Source organism: Copadichromis virginalis, linkage group LG23 (genome assembly GCF_057382275.1).
Source record: "Copadichromis virginalis isolate Kocher_CV1m ecotype Utaka linkage group LG23, C_Virginalis_male_GT1.1, whole genome shotgun sequence".
NCBI lineage: Eukaryota > Metazoa > Chordata > Actinopteri > Cichliformes > Cichlidae > Copadichromis > Copadichromis virginalis.
The window spans coordinates 2,898,855-2,912,933 of NC_140639.1; the positions used below are offsets into that span (position 1 = coordinate 2,898,855).

The window sequence follows — 14,079 nt, forward strand, 5'->3', positions numbered from 1 at the left end:
AACAAATGTGCAAAACACGTATGAGAAATAACCTCTGCTACAGGTGACACAACAAATGTCTGAGGCCTGGATGTACGTCATACAACAGAATATAAGATCTATCAGTTTCTATTTGTTAAAGGATTTATATTATTAAAGTATATCCACCGTTTTTAGTGGATCACAAGTTTGGTTGTTCTAATAACAAACCAAACAACTTCCTCTTTAAACATGACTGCAAATAATAGTTGACACTGGATTGATGGGTTAAAAGATCACAAACAGCAGGAGCATCTTCATCAAAGTAATAATGTGAACACTTTCATAATCTCATCAATGAATCAGAGATTTTTCTCTTCATATGAATTTAATCACTAAAATGAGGAAAGGCCATTCTTACACGAGGATCCAGATCCAGGAGTTTGCATAATCTTCGAAGATCTTCATGCCGACTTCTTTGGCATTCAGCAGACTGGCGATACCTCTGTGGTTCAGTAAAAAGGTGAAATGGAAAAAATAGGAGGAAGAGGAGTAGACAGAAAGTGATTAAACAGCACAGGGATGCACTTTGGTGGATTTAGGCTAATGCCGCTTAGTTCACAAGGATTTCTCAAAAACGTTTTGACAGCCGATTGATCTCTACTGCTTTCATCATGGAACAGAGACAGCTATAGCTCTAAAATGCTTTCGATAATGTCAGTTGTAAGAGCTGCTCAAGTTCCATATCAAAGAGCCACAAAACAAGTAGAGTTACAGAAGCAGTACTGGCAGCTATTACAGCAGGGTGGGAAATAGTATAGAAGTGAATATCATTCAGACGAGCACTTTGTGGTAAAGCAAATAGTAATGGATGTGTTAGATCAGGAGCCACATTTTCATCTCCACAGTAATAACATAAATGCTTCAGATAGTAAACGTCACAGACTCAGTATTATCTTTCTATCTGAAGATGTTCTGGTTTAAAACCCACACAGAGTTTTTGTTGAATATCAGAATTCAAACAGAACAGGAATCAGAAATTTTGCACCGGTAGGTGTGGATGTGAGTTTGTTTCTCGGTGTTAGCGTGTCCAGGGCATACCACACCAGTGTAAGCTGAGATAGACCTCAGGTCCCCGTCACTCTAACTCAGATAAGCACAAAAGAAGATGCCTGTTTATTTCACAGGAAAGCTCGCCTTCTGGGTTCATTAAATAGCTCCACTTGTCATTAAACACTTGGAGAGTATTTAAACTACAAAACTGGCAGCAAAGTCAGAATATGATTACTGAAAAGTTTACTGTAGAAGTGACTCAGGTATATCTTGAAATTGGCGAGACATAGAGGGCAAGATAACATTGCTGTGGGACAAACAGGACGCCAGCATCAATTCTAAATCTTACTGTCTAATTAAGGTCACTGTTCAGTGTCCACACATACAAGAGTTTGGATCGCTCCCAAAATCTGCGCCAGGAGAGCAAAACTAATGACCACCAGGGGGCAGCACAGCACTCTCCAATTTACTTCACACAGAAGGTAGAGGCGATGACTTGATGTTTTGAGGTATTAACTTGCCCTATTTTGCATCTAATGCCACAAACAAAAATATAGTTATGTATTCTTATGGATAAACAGCAGGTTAGTCTATATAAAGCAACTGGCTAAAGCAGAAGCAAAGTTAAAAAGCTGAAATAAATCATTTTTAACCCTTTCTACTTTATGTTGGCGGTTACTTGGCTAAAGAAAAAGCATCAAGTTATATTATTCAAGGTAGATTACTGCAGCCATACAAATCATGTATGATCATGATATCAGCTCACTGGTTTAAATACATGATTTTTGAAGTTTGCTGCCTCTGCCCTTTTACATGCTGATAACATATAGATATATACATACATACAAAGCAGCTAAGCTTGTAGAGACCCATAACATTGGCTCAGGCTGTTGAGTTTGTAGGTAAGCTTTATTTTCATGCAATAAGCATGCAGATGACTTTGAATGTGACTGAGCACATTCATGGGCATCAGTAAAATGCCCACTGGTCCTACCCTGTTATTTCTGTCCAGATCTCTCTGGGTGCAGAGTCGGCATCCCTACAGACAGTATAACAGTTTAAAAACACTTTATTCTAGAGGGGATTTTTAAAAAGTAGTTTCATTGTTTGTTTTGTTTGCCAAATCGTAATCTGTGATTCTCCTACTGCTAAAAATGAACCCGTTAAACAAGTAGGGCAAAGACTGGTGTTGCAGGGGAGCAGATCTTACTTGGCAGCATCTTTGAGATCGTCGACACTTCTCTTGTTATTTTCACCGTCTTTGAAGATGGTCTGATTGGCTACAGTTAAAATCCCATTTCTTCTAATGAAATCAGGGAAGCACCGCTGAAGGACTGAAACACATTTGTAGATATTTTTGTTGTATTTACCCTCTTGGCAGAACAAACAGTAAGTTATTGAGGCAATGTATTTAGAGTTGCTCGGATTCACGTACAAGGTCTGCTTGGCACAATCATAGACGGGCAGTCTTCATCTCGTATGACTTCTCTGACTGACTGAAAGGGAACAGAAGAGATAATGATTCAAAGAGCTGAAAACAAGTGATTTTCCCTGAGCGTTCACTCCTCGCAGCCTTTATTACAAAGACATAAAAGAACTTCTTCTCTATTAAACTTTGTGATCTTGTTTTGTTTGAATCTGTCGTGCCTGCTTGAGTATTTAAAAAAATCTTGTATGTTTCTCTTTCAAGTCCTGCAATGAAATGTCCAACTGAAAATGCACCATAAATAAATTCAATTTAAAAATACTTATGCAAGTTACAATAATTATCATTAATCTAAAAAATAAAAACGTATCTAAAGTAAACTAAACACACAACTGACAGATTTTACAGACAGATGTAACAGAGTTTGTCATACTTAGTGATGACGTGGAAAGCGGAAACTATGATTCAATTCAGACAGTCTGAGCTGTAAAGTGCTCCCACACAACACCTCACTTTCATGCACCATAACGCCAGCGTCACTGCCACCGAACTGCTGCCAGCTGACGGAACAGGGCTGTGATAAGCATGAGTGGCTGCTAGCTCACCTCCGCCCATCTCGCGAAGCTCACTCCAAATGTGCTCTTCGTTATTAGAAAGACTAAAACTGATTAAATCGTTTCAAAAATGTTCTAGATAAAAAAGAAAAGGTCCAAAGAGCTCTGAAAAATGTGGAGTAGTTCTGTGTTAAAGTCACGAGTCAAGTGTCAGGCCTAAAAAAATATCTAAGAAATAGGAACAAATATCCAACAAAGTCCTGAAAGGAACTGAGAGATGCACCTGACCATTCCACAGTGTGTCTGTGAAACATAGTGGAGGCTCAGTCATGCTGTGGTGTTGAGGGTCTTGTTCAAATTCTGAACATAGAGAAGTACCATCAGATGGTGATCCTTCATGTAGTGCCATCCGAAAAGTGTCAGATTGACGGCGACTTCATTTTCAGCATGACAATATTCCCAAACAGTAGTGCAGTACAAGCATTCCTGGATATAAAAACACAACGGACCACTGTCAGCCATGGATTGGCCTCCTCAGAGCTCGGACCTCAACAGTATTGAAGCCGTGTGGAATCATCTCGACAGAGAACAGAACAAAAGGCAGCAACATCCAAAGAAGAGCTTTGAATGTCCTTCAAGAATCCTGGAGAACTGTTCCTGAAGACTACTTGAAGAAAGCTTGGGATCAGGTGGTATTTAAGAATAAAGGTGCAGATACCAAATACTGACTTTCAAGCCTGTTAGGCTGCGTTCACACTGCAGGCGAAAGCGCATCAAATCCGATTTTTTTGACCCTATGAGACCCATCTATCCGATCATGGTGTGACAGTGTGAACGGCACAAATCCAATATTTTCAAATCCGATCTGGGTCACTTTCGTATGTGGTACTGAATCCGATACATATCCGATGTTTTAGAAAGCGACTGCTGTTTGATGGTCATGTCGCATTAAATTACGTCACTGACACAAGACAGACGCTAATTATCAGCGCCAGAGAAGCGCCTGAGAAGACATTGCGAATGCTTCCTGGCCATCCAGCGTAGATGTCAGTGAAACTGTTGGGAACGTTGGAGAAACGTGAACATTTTATTTGTTCTGTATAATCTGCAGATTCTGACAGAAATCTGCAGCTATCCTTTGCAGCACCGCTCCTCTAAAGTAGCAATAAGGATCATTATTAGGTTATTTACATTATTATGTAAATAACAAAATAACTTAAAGTAAAAATTGGGAAACGTAAAGTCTGAAGTCTTTATATTAAGGCCATCAGTCAAACAATATTGTTTGGTCTGGGTCTAAACAGAGCGCGTTCACACTAGAGCGCGTTTGCTGTCGCATTTTATTTGTCGTGTGAACACGCAGACAAAAAAAACCGGATTTGATCAAAAGATCGGAATTGAGCATTAAGACCTGCGGTGTGAACGTAGCCTAAGATACTCGTATACACTCTTTTTATATTTATTTTTGCACGTGTCATTAAGTAACTGCACATATTTCCCAGCTAAGTGTCCAATGTATTGTACATGAGCTGGTCTCAAAGCAGCGATGATTTAACACAATCTCACACTTCCATCGAGTTTGCAAAAAAACAAAATGCCCCGTTACCCTCCATCTCTCACCTTACTGCCAATCTCGAAGCCTGGCTTGCAGAATTGCTTGTAATATTCCCAGTTTTTGGTATTCATTGCATCCAGGAGAGTGGCAAATCTGTCAGGGCACTTCGAGACGCAGAGCTGAGGAAGGCAACACATCGTCTTAATGAGAGCGCCCATCAATCTTGCATAATCGTGCGTGGCGAAAAAGTTGGAGAGAGACATCAAGCACTGTACACAGAGCTACAAAACGGGGCTTCGTTCAATCTCCTACCTGGGTTGTAGGGCACTGGAGGTTAATTAAAACTGCAGGATTGGCACATTTCAGCATGTTGAAGTAGAATAATATGGCTTTGTTTCTGTGAAGACAAAAGATGAAGACAAAAAAGGGGAGTCAGATTAGACAGATCCAAAAGTCCATTACTGTGCAATGTTTTATCAGCCAGCATGGAGGTGCTCACACTCACAGTGTGCTGTGCAATAAAACTTGCCAGGATTAATCAAGAATCATCTCAGTGTACTGAATGGTAGACAATGGCTATTGTTCATGTAAAGATAACAACATAATGCTGACAGACAAATTGGACAACATAATTATTCCACTGTAAACAATTTAAGAAGAAGACAGTTTTCCACTCACGCATTGGGGGTGTTCTGCTGGCCACAGAACTGACCGCGGCTGTCTGTTGGATAGACGACCTTCCTGGGGTCACCGTGAATCCAGGCTGAAACGACACCAACAGAGCTTTTCATTTCAGGTGCTTGGATTTTAAAATCTGCACAATCATCCCCCAAATCATACTCAAACTGGTCTACCTGCTGAAGAACATGAGGCCACTGGCCAGCCCATCACCCCAGTTCAGACTGTCTGTATTCCTAAATGACCAATACTAACATTTTCAGACATCTACTTTACTTTGAATATAACTAAGAAAATGATCTGCTGATAAAAACCAAAAGACACACATTAGCATTCAGATACAGCTGTAACAAAACGAAACCTCTGCACTATATCAATAACATTTGTGCCTAATGCCAAGGTCATGCATGTTAAAAAGCAACCAAAACAATTAAGAATACAAAAATGCTAATTTATTTAAGCAAGGGTATGAATAGTAATTAAGAAGAAACACAACAAAAGACAAAGAAATCAATCCTTTAATTTGTTCTGTTCTTTTTCTCTAGATAGGACGGTGGCAACCTTAAAAATCAATTTTCTGAGCAATGCTTGTGTTTCATTAATTTAGCCAAGCTAAACAACACAGTGTTAAAGCCTTTCACCTTGCCAGTCAATGAGGGACTGTGCTGAATGTGAGGCAGCACAATTAAGATGCTCTACAAGTCACAACAAGGAGGATGAAACTGCAAAGGATGAAGGCAGAAGGCCACATTCTTTAGGTGACTGCAGACATGTTGCGTGCGGAGTCATACACGTCGCTCTTTTTAAAATTATTTGGAAACAGGAAGTCCTTTCCATTTACTGAAACATGAATCAACTGGCAGTAAGCTGGCAAGATAAAGGCCAGTTTAGTGACAGCACTGGGACTTTCCCCAACTTTGTAACACGTGTAAGAGAGAAGAGATGCATTAACGTGCTGGTCAGTGAGTAAAGGAAGAAAGGTCAAATATATCCAACTTCTTCTACTTATCATGAGAAACTCCCATTCTTTGAAATGGGATTCTAGAAATTCTGACCAGGTCAACTAAAAAAACAACAACAAAGTGCTGACAATTGAAGTTTTTTTTGTGGTATATTACTGTCAAACAAAACCTCAGCGCGTAGACGCTGCTACCACAAGGTAAAACACTTCCAAGGTGGAAGACGGTCAAATTTTAGAAAGTCAACAGAACCTTCAGAACTATGCTAATTAAGTGCTGAAGTCATTCCTGGGATATTTTGGTCCTAAAGGTGCTCTACTGGATCGAACACAGTGGACTAATTTTCATTTTCAAGAAACCAGTTTCAGATGATTTGAGCCTTGTGGCATGGCACATAACAATGTAGTTTCATTGTTAGCAGCAGCACTCAGGTTGGTTGTGGCATTTGAAATAATGCTCCGCTGGTACTATGGGTGCCAAAAAAAGATCCTGGTTGAAGCAGTCTGGCCATTTTTCTCTGACCTCTGATATCAACAAGGGACTTTCAGCCAAAGAACTGCTGCTCTCTGGATATTTTCTCTTTTTCTCTAAACGTTAGAGATGGTTGGGTTGCGAAATCCCAGCAATTCAGCAGTTCCTGAAATACTCAGACCAGCATGTCAAACACAAAGTGACTTAAATCACCTTTATTCTCCCTTCTGATGCTCAGTTTAAACTTTAGCAAGTCGTCTTTGTCTGCATCCCTAAATGCATTCAGTTGCTGCCGTATGATTGGCTGACTAGACATTTGCATTAAGGAGCAACTAATGAAGCATCCGGTGAGTGTATATTGAACAGCTTTGGTCAAGCAGTAAAGTTGTTTGATATACTACAAGTGTAGCTGGAGTTTTGACCTCTTCAGACAAAACCTCACAGGCAGAGCACACGATTTGCATTCACCTTTCCTTTTTATACCATCAGCCATATGGTGCGCTTTAAACTACCTGCAAGGACAGGGTATCAAAGAAATTCATTTTTCTGCGCCACAGCCACACATACCTCATCATCGTGTGTACACGTTTGTGTGTCATTAAGAAAGTTTGTGTGATGTAATCACTGGCAACCTGTCAAACTCACCCACAGTACCCAGAGCGATGTATCCAAGGATGACAATGACAAAGATAACACAGCAAACCACATCAGTGCAGCTCCTGGAAACAGAAGAGGGATGTGGGAACAGTGTGTGACGCAGGAATCCAAGATTACGAGTGGAAAACAGTGGAAATCAGTAATATATGCAAATATATTTAGTAAAGTGTCCCCAGGGGGAATATGAAATTAGCTTCACCTCACAGAGAGAAAGAATGCATAGTGTGTGTTGACAATGTAATTGCTATTGTATGGTAACGGCGTTTTAGCTCAGTACTTTACTTCCAGAGACGAGTAAGTGTCATCTGTGTTTTCAGAGAACCTGCAGTGGAGCTCTACTGACTTCCTGATGAGACTCTGAATGCCTCTCAGGGTTAACTGACCCGCAGCCACAGAGACCGTTATTTGAAGTTTCCACTCTCACTTCAGCAGCCTTAGTCTGCTAGTTTAAAACTGCATCTCAGAGTCTTTCTCCCTCTGAGTCTTTATTCACCGTCTCAGTGTTTCCCAAATAACAAGCTTCCTCCCCCCCGCCCCGACTTCCTTTTAAAAAATGCTGTCCATCCAGCCTGTTTTCAGAACCTCTTAGTGCCAGCCTCAGCCATGAATGAAGCCAAGTTTAATCTACCGTGCCCAGCAGTACCATACATGCATAACCTCCCCTTTACACCATATGGTAATGAAATTGACTTGAGACCCTCATCTCCTCTGGATTTCAAAGCCAAGGTCAAAGGAGGCCTAAACTCAGAGAAGTGCAGTGTTTCCTCTGTGTGCTTCTTTGAACAAGTGAACTGTCCTTGTTTTGTATGCAGCATGGTTACACGGTTGTTTACAGGCACTACTGCTCTTCAGCCTCCAAACACTACTTCACAATTACCAAGCAGGCAGTAAGATGTACGCCACTGATGTACAGACATAATACACAACGTGGAGGAACCCATGGAGACAGGGAGAGTAGCTTAAATAGACAGTAATGTGTTTACAGTGAGTGAAGTAAACTGAATGCATTTTTAAGGAAACAAGCAAAACTATTTAGACTGTATGCTTAGCTCAGACTCTGAGATTTAGACTCTGCTGTTTAATTTAAGCTTGGATTGCAAAGGATTTAGGACTGTTTTCAAGTACAGTAAGTAGATCATTTTTATAGCCCTGCATTAATAACTGCGGTAAAGCTCGCAATCTGTCTTAGCAGCGGTGGTAGCTTGCTGAAAACAGAGGGCAGGAAATCTCTTCTGTCCCAGCAAGGCAGCCTATACTCATTGTTTGCGGTTTTAAAACGACTTTATTATCATCTCTTTGATCTGACCTGCACTAAGACTGCAGATAATTGCGAACACAAAACGTGATTTAGCCACTCAAAACCTGGACGTGCTTTTAAAGATGGCTTTACCGTATCTGGTTTCACATCCAAGATCAATACTTTGATTATGGAGTGATAGAAACTGTTACAATTTGTAACAATTTTCTGGCATTTTATAGATGAGACAATGAATTCAGAGAGTGACTTGACTGAGAGATTTATCTGATGATTTAAATAGACACTTGGCACTTGTGAAATATTTTGAGGTGTAAACCATTTTCTGGAAGCACTGCAATTATTTTTTGGAGATAAGAGAGGAACAAAGGCAACTGAAGTGGGCACAGTTCTCCCAAGTGAACACAGCGGCAGTTTTACACTGACAGTGGGTATGCGGTGTACACAGACAACCTGCTACACTACCAGCAAAACAGTTGCTGAGATTGTGCATGTTATTAACAAAGGGAGGCAAGAGAGTATCGTTTCATTTAATTCAAAAAAGAGCTGTCAGTGTTGCTATGGCAATTATTGAATCCCTCTCTATCCTCCAGCTGGTAAATAAGTTAGCTATCACTCAGTCACACATCCTGTTTGATGAACTGGGAAGATATGAGGGCTGGGAGTCTTAAGCTGAAATCGCTTCATCGTCACACTGACTGTTACTGTAGGTCTGTTGTGATTTTCATTCCCCTCATATGGAAACAACTGCAATTAAAAAAACAAAGAAGGACACAGTGCAAACACAGCGACTCGGCGCTAAAAGAAAGCGACCCTTGAAACGTGCTACGGTCAGTGTTTAAGGGAAGCTGACAAAGTGAGCAGAGTGAAAACAATTCTGCTTCGTTCTCTTATCGCAGGAAAACATAATTAAACAAAATCTATTTGGCTTCCAAACTGGGCTCAATCCCAAGCTTTAGCTCTCTTCAGATGCCTCTTACACATACGTTCACACGAACCAACACTTTTCTCTGCTTGTGGACTCTGTTTGCACGCAGTACTGCTTAGCAAGAAAAAAAGTCAGTACTGGAACCTTTGTCAGTGCTACGGGAAACTTTTGTGTCAGTATTATATTTGCAAGGCTGATACTCTGCAGGAGCCAAGGTGACACAGATGGCAGAAGTGCCACAGAATAGCGTGGGTGCCATTGTGGTGTGAATCTGCCAGACTGTCCCTCCTTTGTAACAGACATTTACAGGAAGGAGGGCAGATCTTCACACAAAAGGGATATTTCACATGGTCATGAGAGCCATTAGGGACAAATTTCCAAGTGAACAGTATTCCTGACAAACATTAGGCCCAGTTCGGGCGAAGAGAAAGAATCGGAAGCAAAGTTTAACGGCACACTTATTGAAGGGGTAATTATAGAAAGGACTACATTAGAGTGGTGGAGATGTGACAATGACTGGATCTTTGACTCTTATAGGCAAATAAAATTAGCACTACAGCAAGCCCACTCCTGTGTAGCTTGCAGAGGACTGCTCAATCAACAGATATGGTTACTTCATTTAGGCTTTGAGCTTACATGAAAACAAGGCGACCACAGAGTTGGTTCTCTTCCAGTTCTCATTAAGAAAAGCCTTTGGGCCACAGAAACATCAAAGTATCCTTGGTGCCTTCACCCACCAGTAGCGGAGAAATGGGCTGGAGAGGGTGGGATAAAGAGGCACAGGAGAACTGGAACATGCCTCCGCAGCAGCGTGCCAGTCTGACGTTGGACATAAAAGAAGTAAAAACCTACATTATCTCTGAAAATGACTAATTCAAGAAAAGCCTACAGTGACACCCTCAAGGAGTTTTGCTTCATTGCAAAATCCCACCTGTCATTGTAATAAAAAAACGTTTTCTTACAATCTAATTTATCAGGTTGAGGAAGGATAAAGATACTACTAATATCAAATCTTTTTCATCAGATTTACAGCCACGTGAAGAAGAAAGTATGGCCTTTTTACATGTTTATGTATCAGGACGTAATAAAAAGAATCTTGTTCTTGCAGGTTATATAATCAAGTAAGTACAACCTCTGATGAATAACAACAAATTACATTTTTATTTACTTAACCCGTAAAGGCCCCCCCCCCACACTTTAAAGCGTCTTGCTTTAAAATGACATGCCCAACGTGACCTGACTTTTTCTCTGCAATTACAAACTCTGTGTAAAATATCTTGGTGTCAAAATAAAGCTAGCACTTCATCACAGGTGTAAGCATCACAGCAGATGCCACTGTGTCAAACTAACTGAGGATAAAACAGAAAAATATAAAGGAGTTTTTCCTGGTCTGGTCTTTTATAGCACATGACACCCTTGAAAATGTGCTGCGGCAGATCAAAAAATAATTGTCTTATAACAATATGAATCAACATATGGACAAAGCTTGATGCTGCTGAAATGAAGCAGAGAAAGTTGCTCAGGCTTTATTAGAAACACAGCTTTGCAAAATTTGGCATAATTTGTGAAAGTCAACATTTCTTTGGTATTCAATAGCAGAAATTAGGCTTTCTTGTCAGAGTCACTTTTGGGGGAAAAACAGGTGGTAAAAATGGTAGACTGGTGCGTAATAAGCTAGCGAATAATGCAGAAAATAGAGATTTCTGATGTAAATCTGGTCTCAAAGCACACTGAGTGATAGAGCTATGCAGGAAATAAGACAGCAAAAGTAAGAGGGAATTCATGACAATGTCTTTCAAACATGAAGCATAGTTTTCGTCTTCTTTTGCTGCTGGTTCAGTGAACTCTGGAATGAAAGTGACGAAACTTGCAGTTTCTGAATCTGTCAGATGTCGGCTTTTGTCCGTGCTGTCGGGTAAACGGGGGATGTTTACCTGCTCTTTAATTGTTAGCTGTTTTAGCTGTTTGATGTTGTTGAAATGGTTTTGTGAGCTTTTAGCTGAGATTCTGATGAATAGTTAACAAAAACGCAGAAGCCCTATGTGAAAATTGAAATAGTATATTAAATATCAAATGTCAGTTCACCAGCAAGCGTGACCGCCTCTATAAAAACAGACGTTTTAGAATTTTTCAGGTCTGGATTTTGAAGTTAATATAAACACAATGTCAAGAAGGAAAGTGTCAGCAATGACCTTAAAGTGGCTACTGCTGCTGCCCATTATTTTGGAAGGACATGTCCAAACAATTTCAAGTCTATGATTCTTCCTGTACAATGGAACACATTCAAGACAGTTGCCAGTAATTTCACCTCAACATCAGACTGTGCTCAGAGAAATTGCAACCCACCCCCCCAAAAAACCCCAAGAGCTACATCTCAGACTCTACAAGCATTAGCAGAAGCTTATTAGCAGCTCTTGACAGTACAATTAGAAAAAAGACTGGATAAGTATGGCTTGTTTGGAAGAGCTGCCAGGAGAAAACCTATTCTCTCTACAAAATACATGGCAGTATAGCTTAGGTTTGCTAAGTTGCATCTAAATTACCTATTAGATTTCTGGAACAACGTCTTTTGGACATTTGGCAAAACCCAAACATAACATCTCAGCACTAAAACCAACTATCAGCATGGCGGTTTAGGCTTGTTTTGATTGAGTCAACTTCCACTGTATATCAGAGTATTCTAGAGTCAAAAGTGAAGCTGTCCATCTGTCCAGTGACTAACACTTGGCTGAAACTCGGTCACGTAGCAAGACAATCCTGAGAGGCCAAACCGACTGCAACTTAAGAAAACACCAGCAATAAGAAAAACGCTGCAAAAGCACACAAAACACAACGGAAACAGGAGAAACAGATTTCCAAAAGCACAAGGGAAGTGTTTCTGGGGAGACAATAACCTGACGGACCAGTTGCAGGAACCAAAATATGCTAAGAAATGCGCTGGGAAACACTTAAAAGAAGTGGAGGATCTATTGGTTTTGTGAGGAAAGAAAAGATGAGAGATAAGTGTGTTAGCCTATGAGATTAAAACACACTTACCTAGCATGTTTTGGTTCGTCGGGTTATTGTCTCCCCAGAAACACTTCCCCTTGTGCTTTTGGAAATCTGTTTTTCCTTTTTCTGTTTTGTTTTTTACTATTTCCTTTGTGTTTTGTGTGCTTTTGCAGCGTTTTTCTTATTGCTGGTGTTTTCTTAAGTTGCAGTCCGTTTGGCCTCTCAGGGCCACCGTACAATCATCCCAAGCACAACAGAAAATCTGCAACAGAATGACTGAAGAGCAAAGAATCAAGGTGTCACACTGGCCCGGTCAAAGTCCAGACCTCAACTTAACTGAAATGTTATGGCAGGAGCTTAAGAAAGTTGTGCATAAACAAATGCCTTCAAACTGTAAAGAAGAGCAGGTCTAAATGATCCACAATGATGTGAGAAACCGATAAAGTCTGACAAAACAAATACTCCAACTTACTGCTGCTAAAGGTGGTTGTGCAAGCTACTGAATCATAGGGCACACTTATTTTTTCCGCACACATGTAATTTGTCAGACAGTGGCTACTACAGATATAAGCAGTGTCAAGCTCAGTATTTGCTATCACTTTGCTAGCTGAAAAAAGTAAATAAGAGCCTCGGTGCATTGTTGTATAATGCTAACACTTAGTAATGTGGACATTTTGTTACAGCCTGGAGACAGAGTACTCGTTATCATGAAATCTCTTGTGTGTACATCTGTTTCGTGTGTGTCTGGCTGGCTGCTAATGTGTGTCATTGGGTTAACTCCAGCCACCAGCTTGACTTATGGCCATTGATCTGTGTGGTGGAGTGTAGAGATCTGCCAGCACTCAGGCCTCAGTCTTTATTAATGTAGCATGACAAATAATCAATCTGTCAGCCTCAAACAGCAGTGTGCGCCAAAAAAATGATACAGTGAGCAAACTCAATACACATGTAAGAAGTCAGATGTTTGGAAGGTCAGTTCATCAAAATAAAAAAATGCATATTACACTAAAAAGTTGTATCGGTGTCTTCTGTTTCCAGTCTTACACAATCCAGGTGAATAAAAATTAGCTTCTTGTTATAAACTATCGAATGAGGGTGATGTTACAATGTCTCAAAGTGTGTCTGTAAATGTATTTTACACAGTAGTCTGAGGATGCTGAGTACCTGTTCTGAACAGGCCCTCTGAAGTTCGGGTCAAACTTGCGAGGTTCACCTATAAGACAAAAAACAGTGCAGACAAATTAGTAACAATACTGTGGAGCGATCAAACGAAGCAGCTATTCATTGACAGAGTTAGCAAACAGTGCACAGAGATAATGCCACAGCAAAACAGACAAAATATTCTTTAAGTCAGATGACCATTTTTATGACGCTTCTGCTTTTGAGCAAAAACGTAGAGCAAAAAGAAACATTACAAGAGCAGGATCATTTTGCTAAAAATCTGTGAAAACACTTTATTACAGCACAGGCGATGAAAATGTTCACCTGCTGTGGCATTCAAACGGTCAGCACCAACTAACTAGGTCATTTCACAGTGCAAGTTTCCTAGCAAATCTGGCAGAGTGGGAGCAGTACAGTAAGGCAGCACTACAGT

The 14,079-nt window shown here is 40.4% G+C and overlaps 1 protein-coding gene across 3 annotated transcripts in view; it reads right to left on the reverse strand.

The window, feature by feature from the left end:
• slc44a5b (solute carrier family 44 member 5b) overlaps positions 1-14,079 on the reverse strand; it is a 49,053-nt gene that overhangs the window by 15,868 nt on the left and 19,106 nt on the right. For 2 of the 3 annotated variants that reach the window (XM_085449628.1, XM_085449627.1), the window contains exons 2-10: positions 13,650-13,698; positions 7,300-7,373; positions 5,225-5,309; positions 4,859-4,943; positions 4,612-4,725; positions 2,447-2,507; positions 2,222-2,345; positions 2,006-2,050; positions 380-463 (exon numbers count right to left, since the gene is read on the reverse strand). In XM_085449628.1, coding sequence (XP_085305754.1) covers positions 380-463; positions 2,006-2,050; positions 2,222-2,345; positions 2,447-2,507; positions 4,612-4,725; positions 4,859-4,943; positions 5,225-5,309; positions 7,300-7,373; positions 13,650-13,698 — 721 coding nt within the window. The remainder of the gene's footprint in view (positions 1-379; positions 464-2,005; positions 2,051-2,221; positions 2,346-2,446; positions 2,508-4,611; positions 4,726-4,858; positions 4,944-5,224; positions 5,310-7,299; positions 7,374-13,649; positions 13,699-14,079) is intronic. The other variant, XM_085449629.1, reaches the window with a different exon arrangement.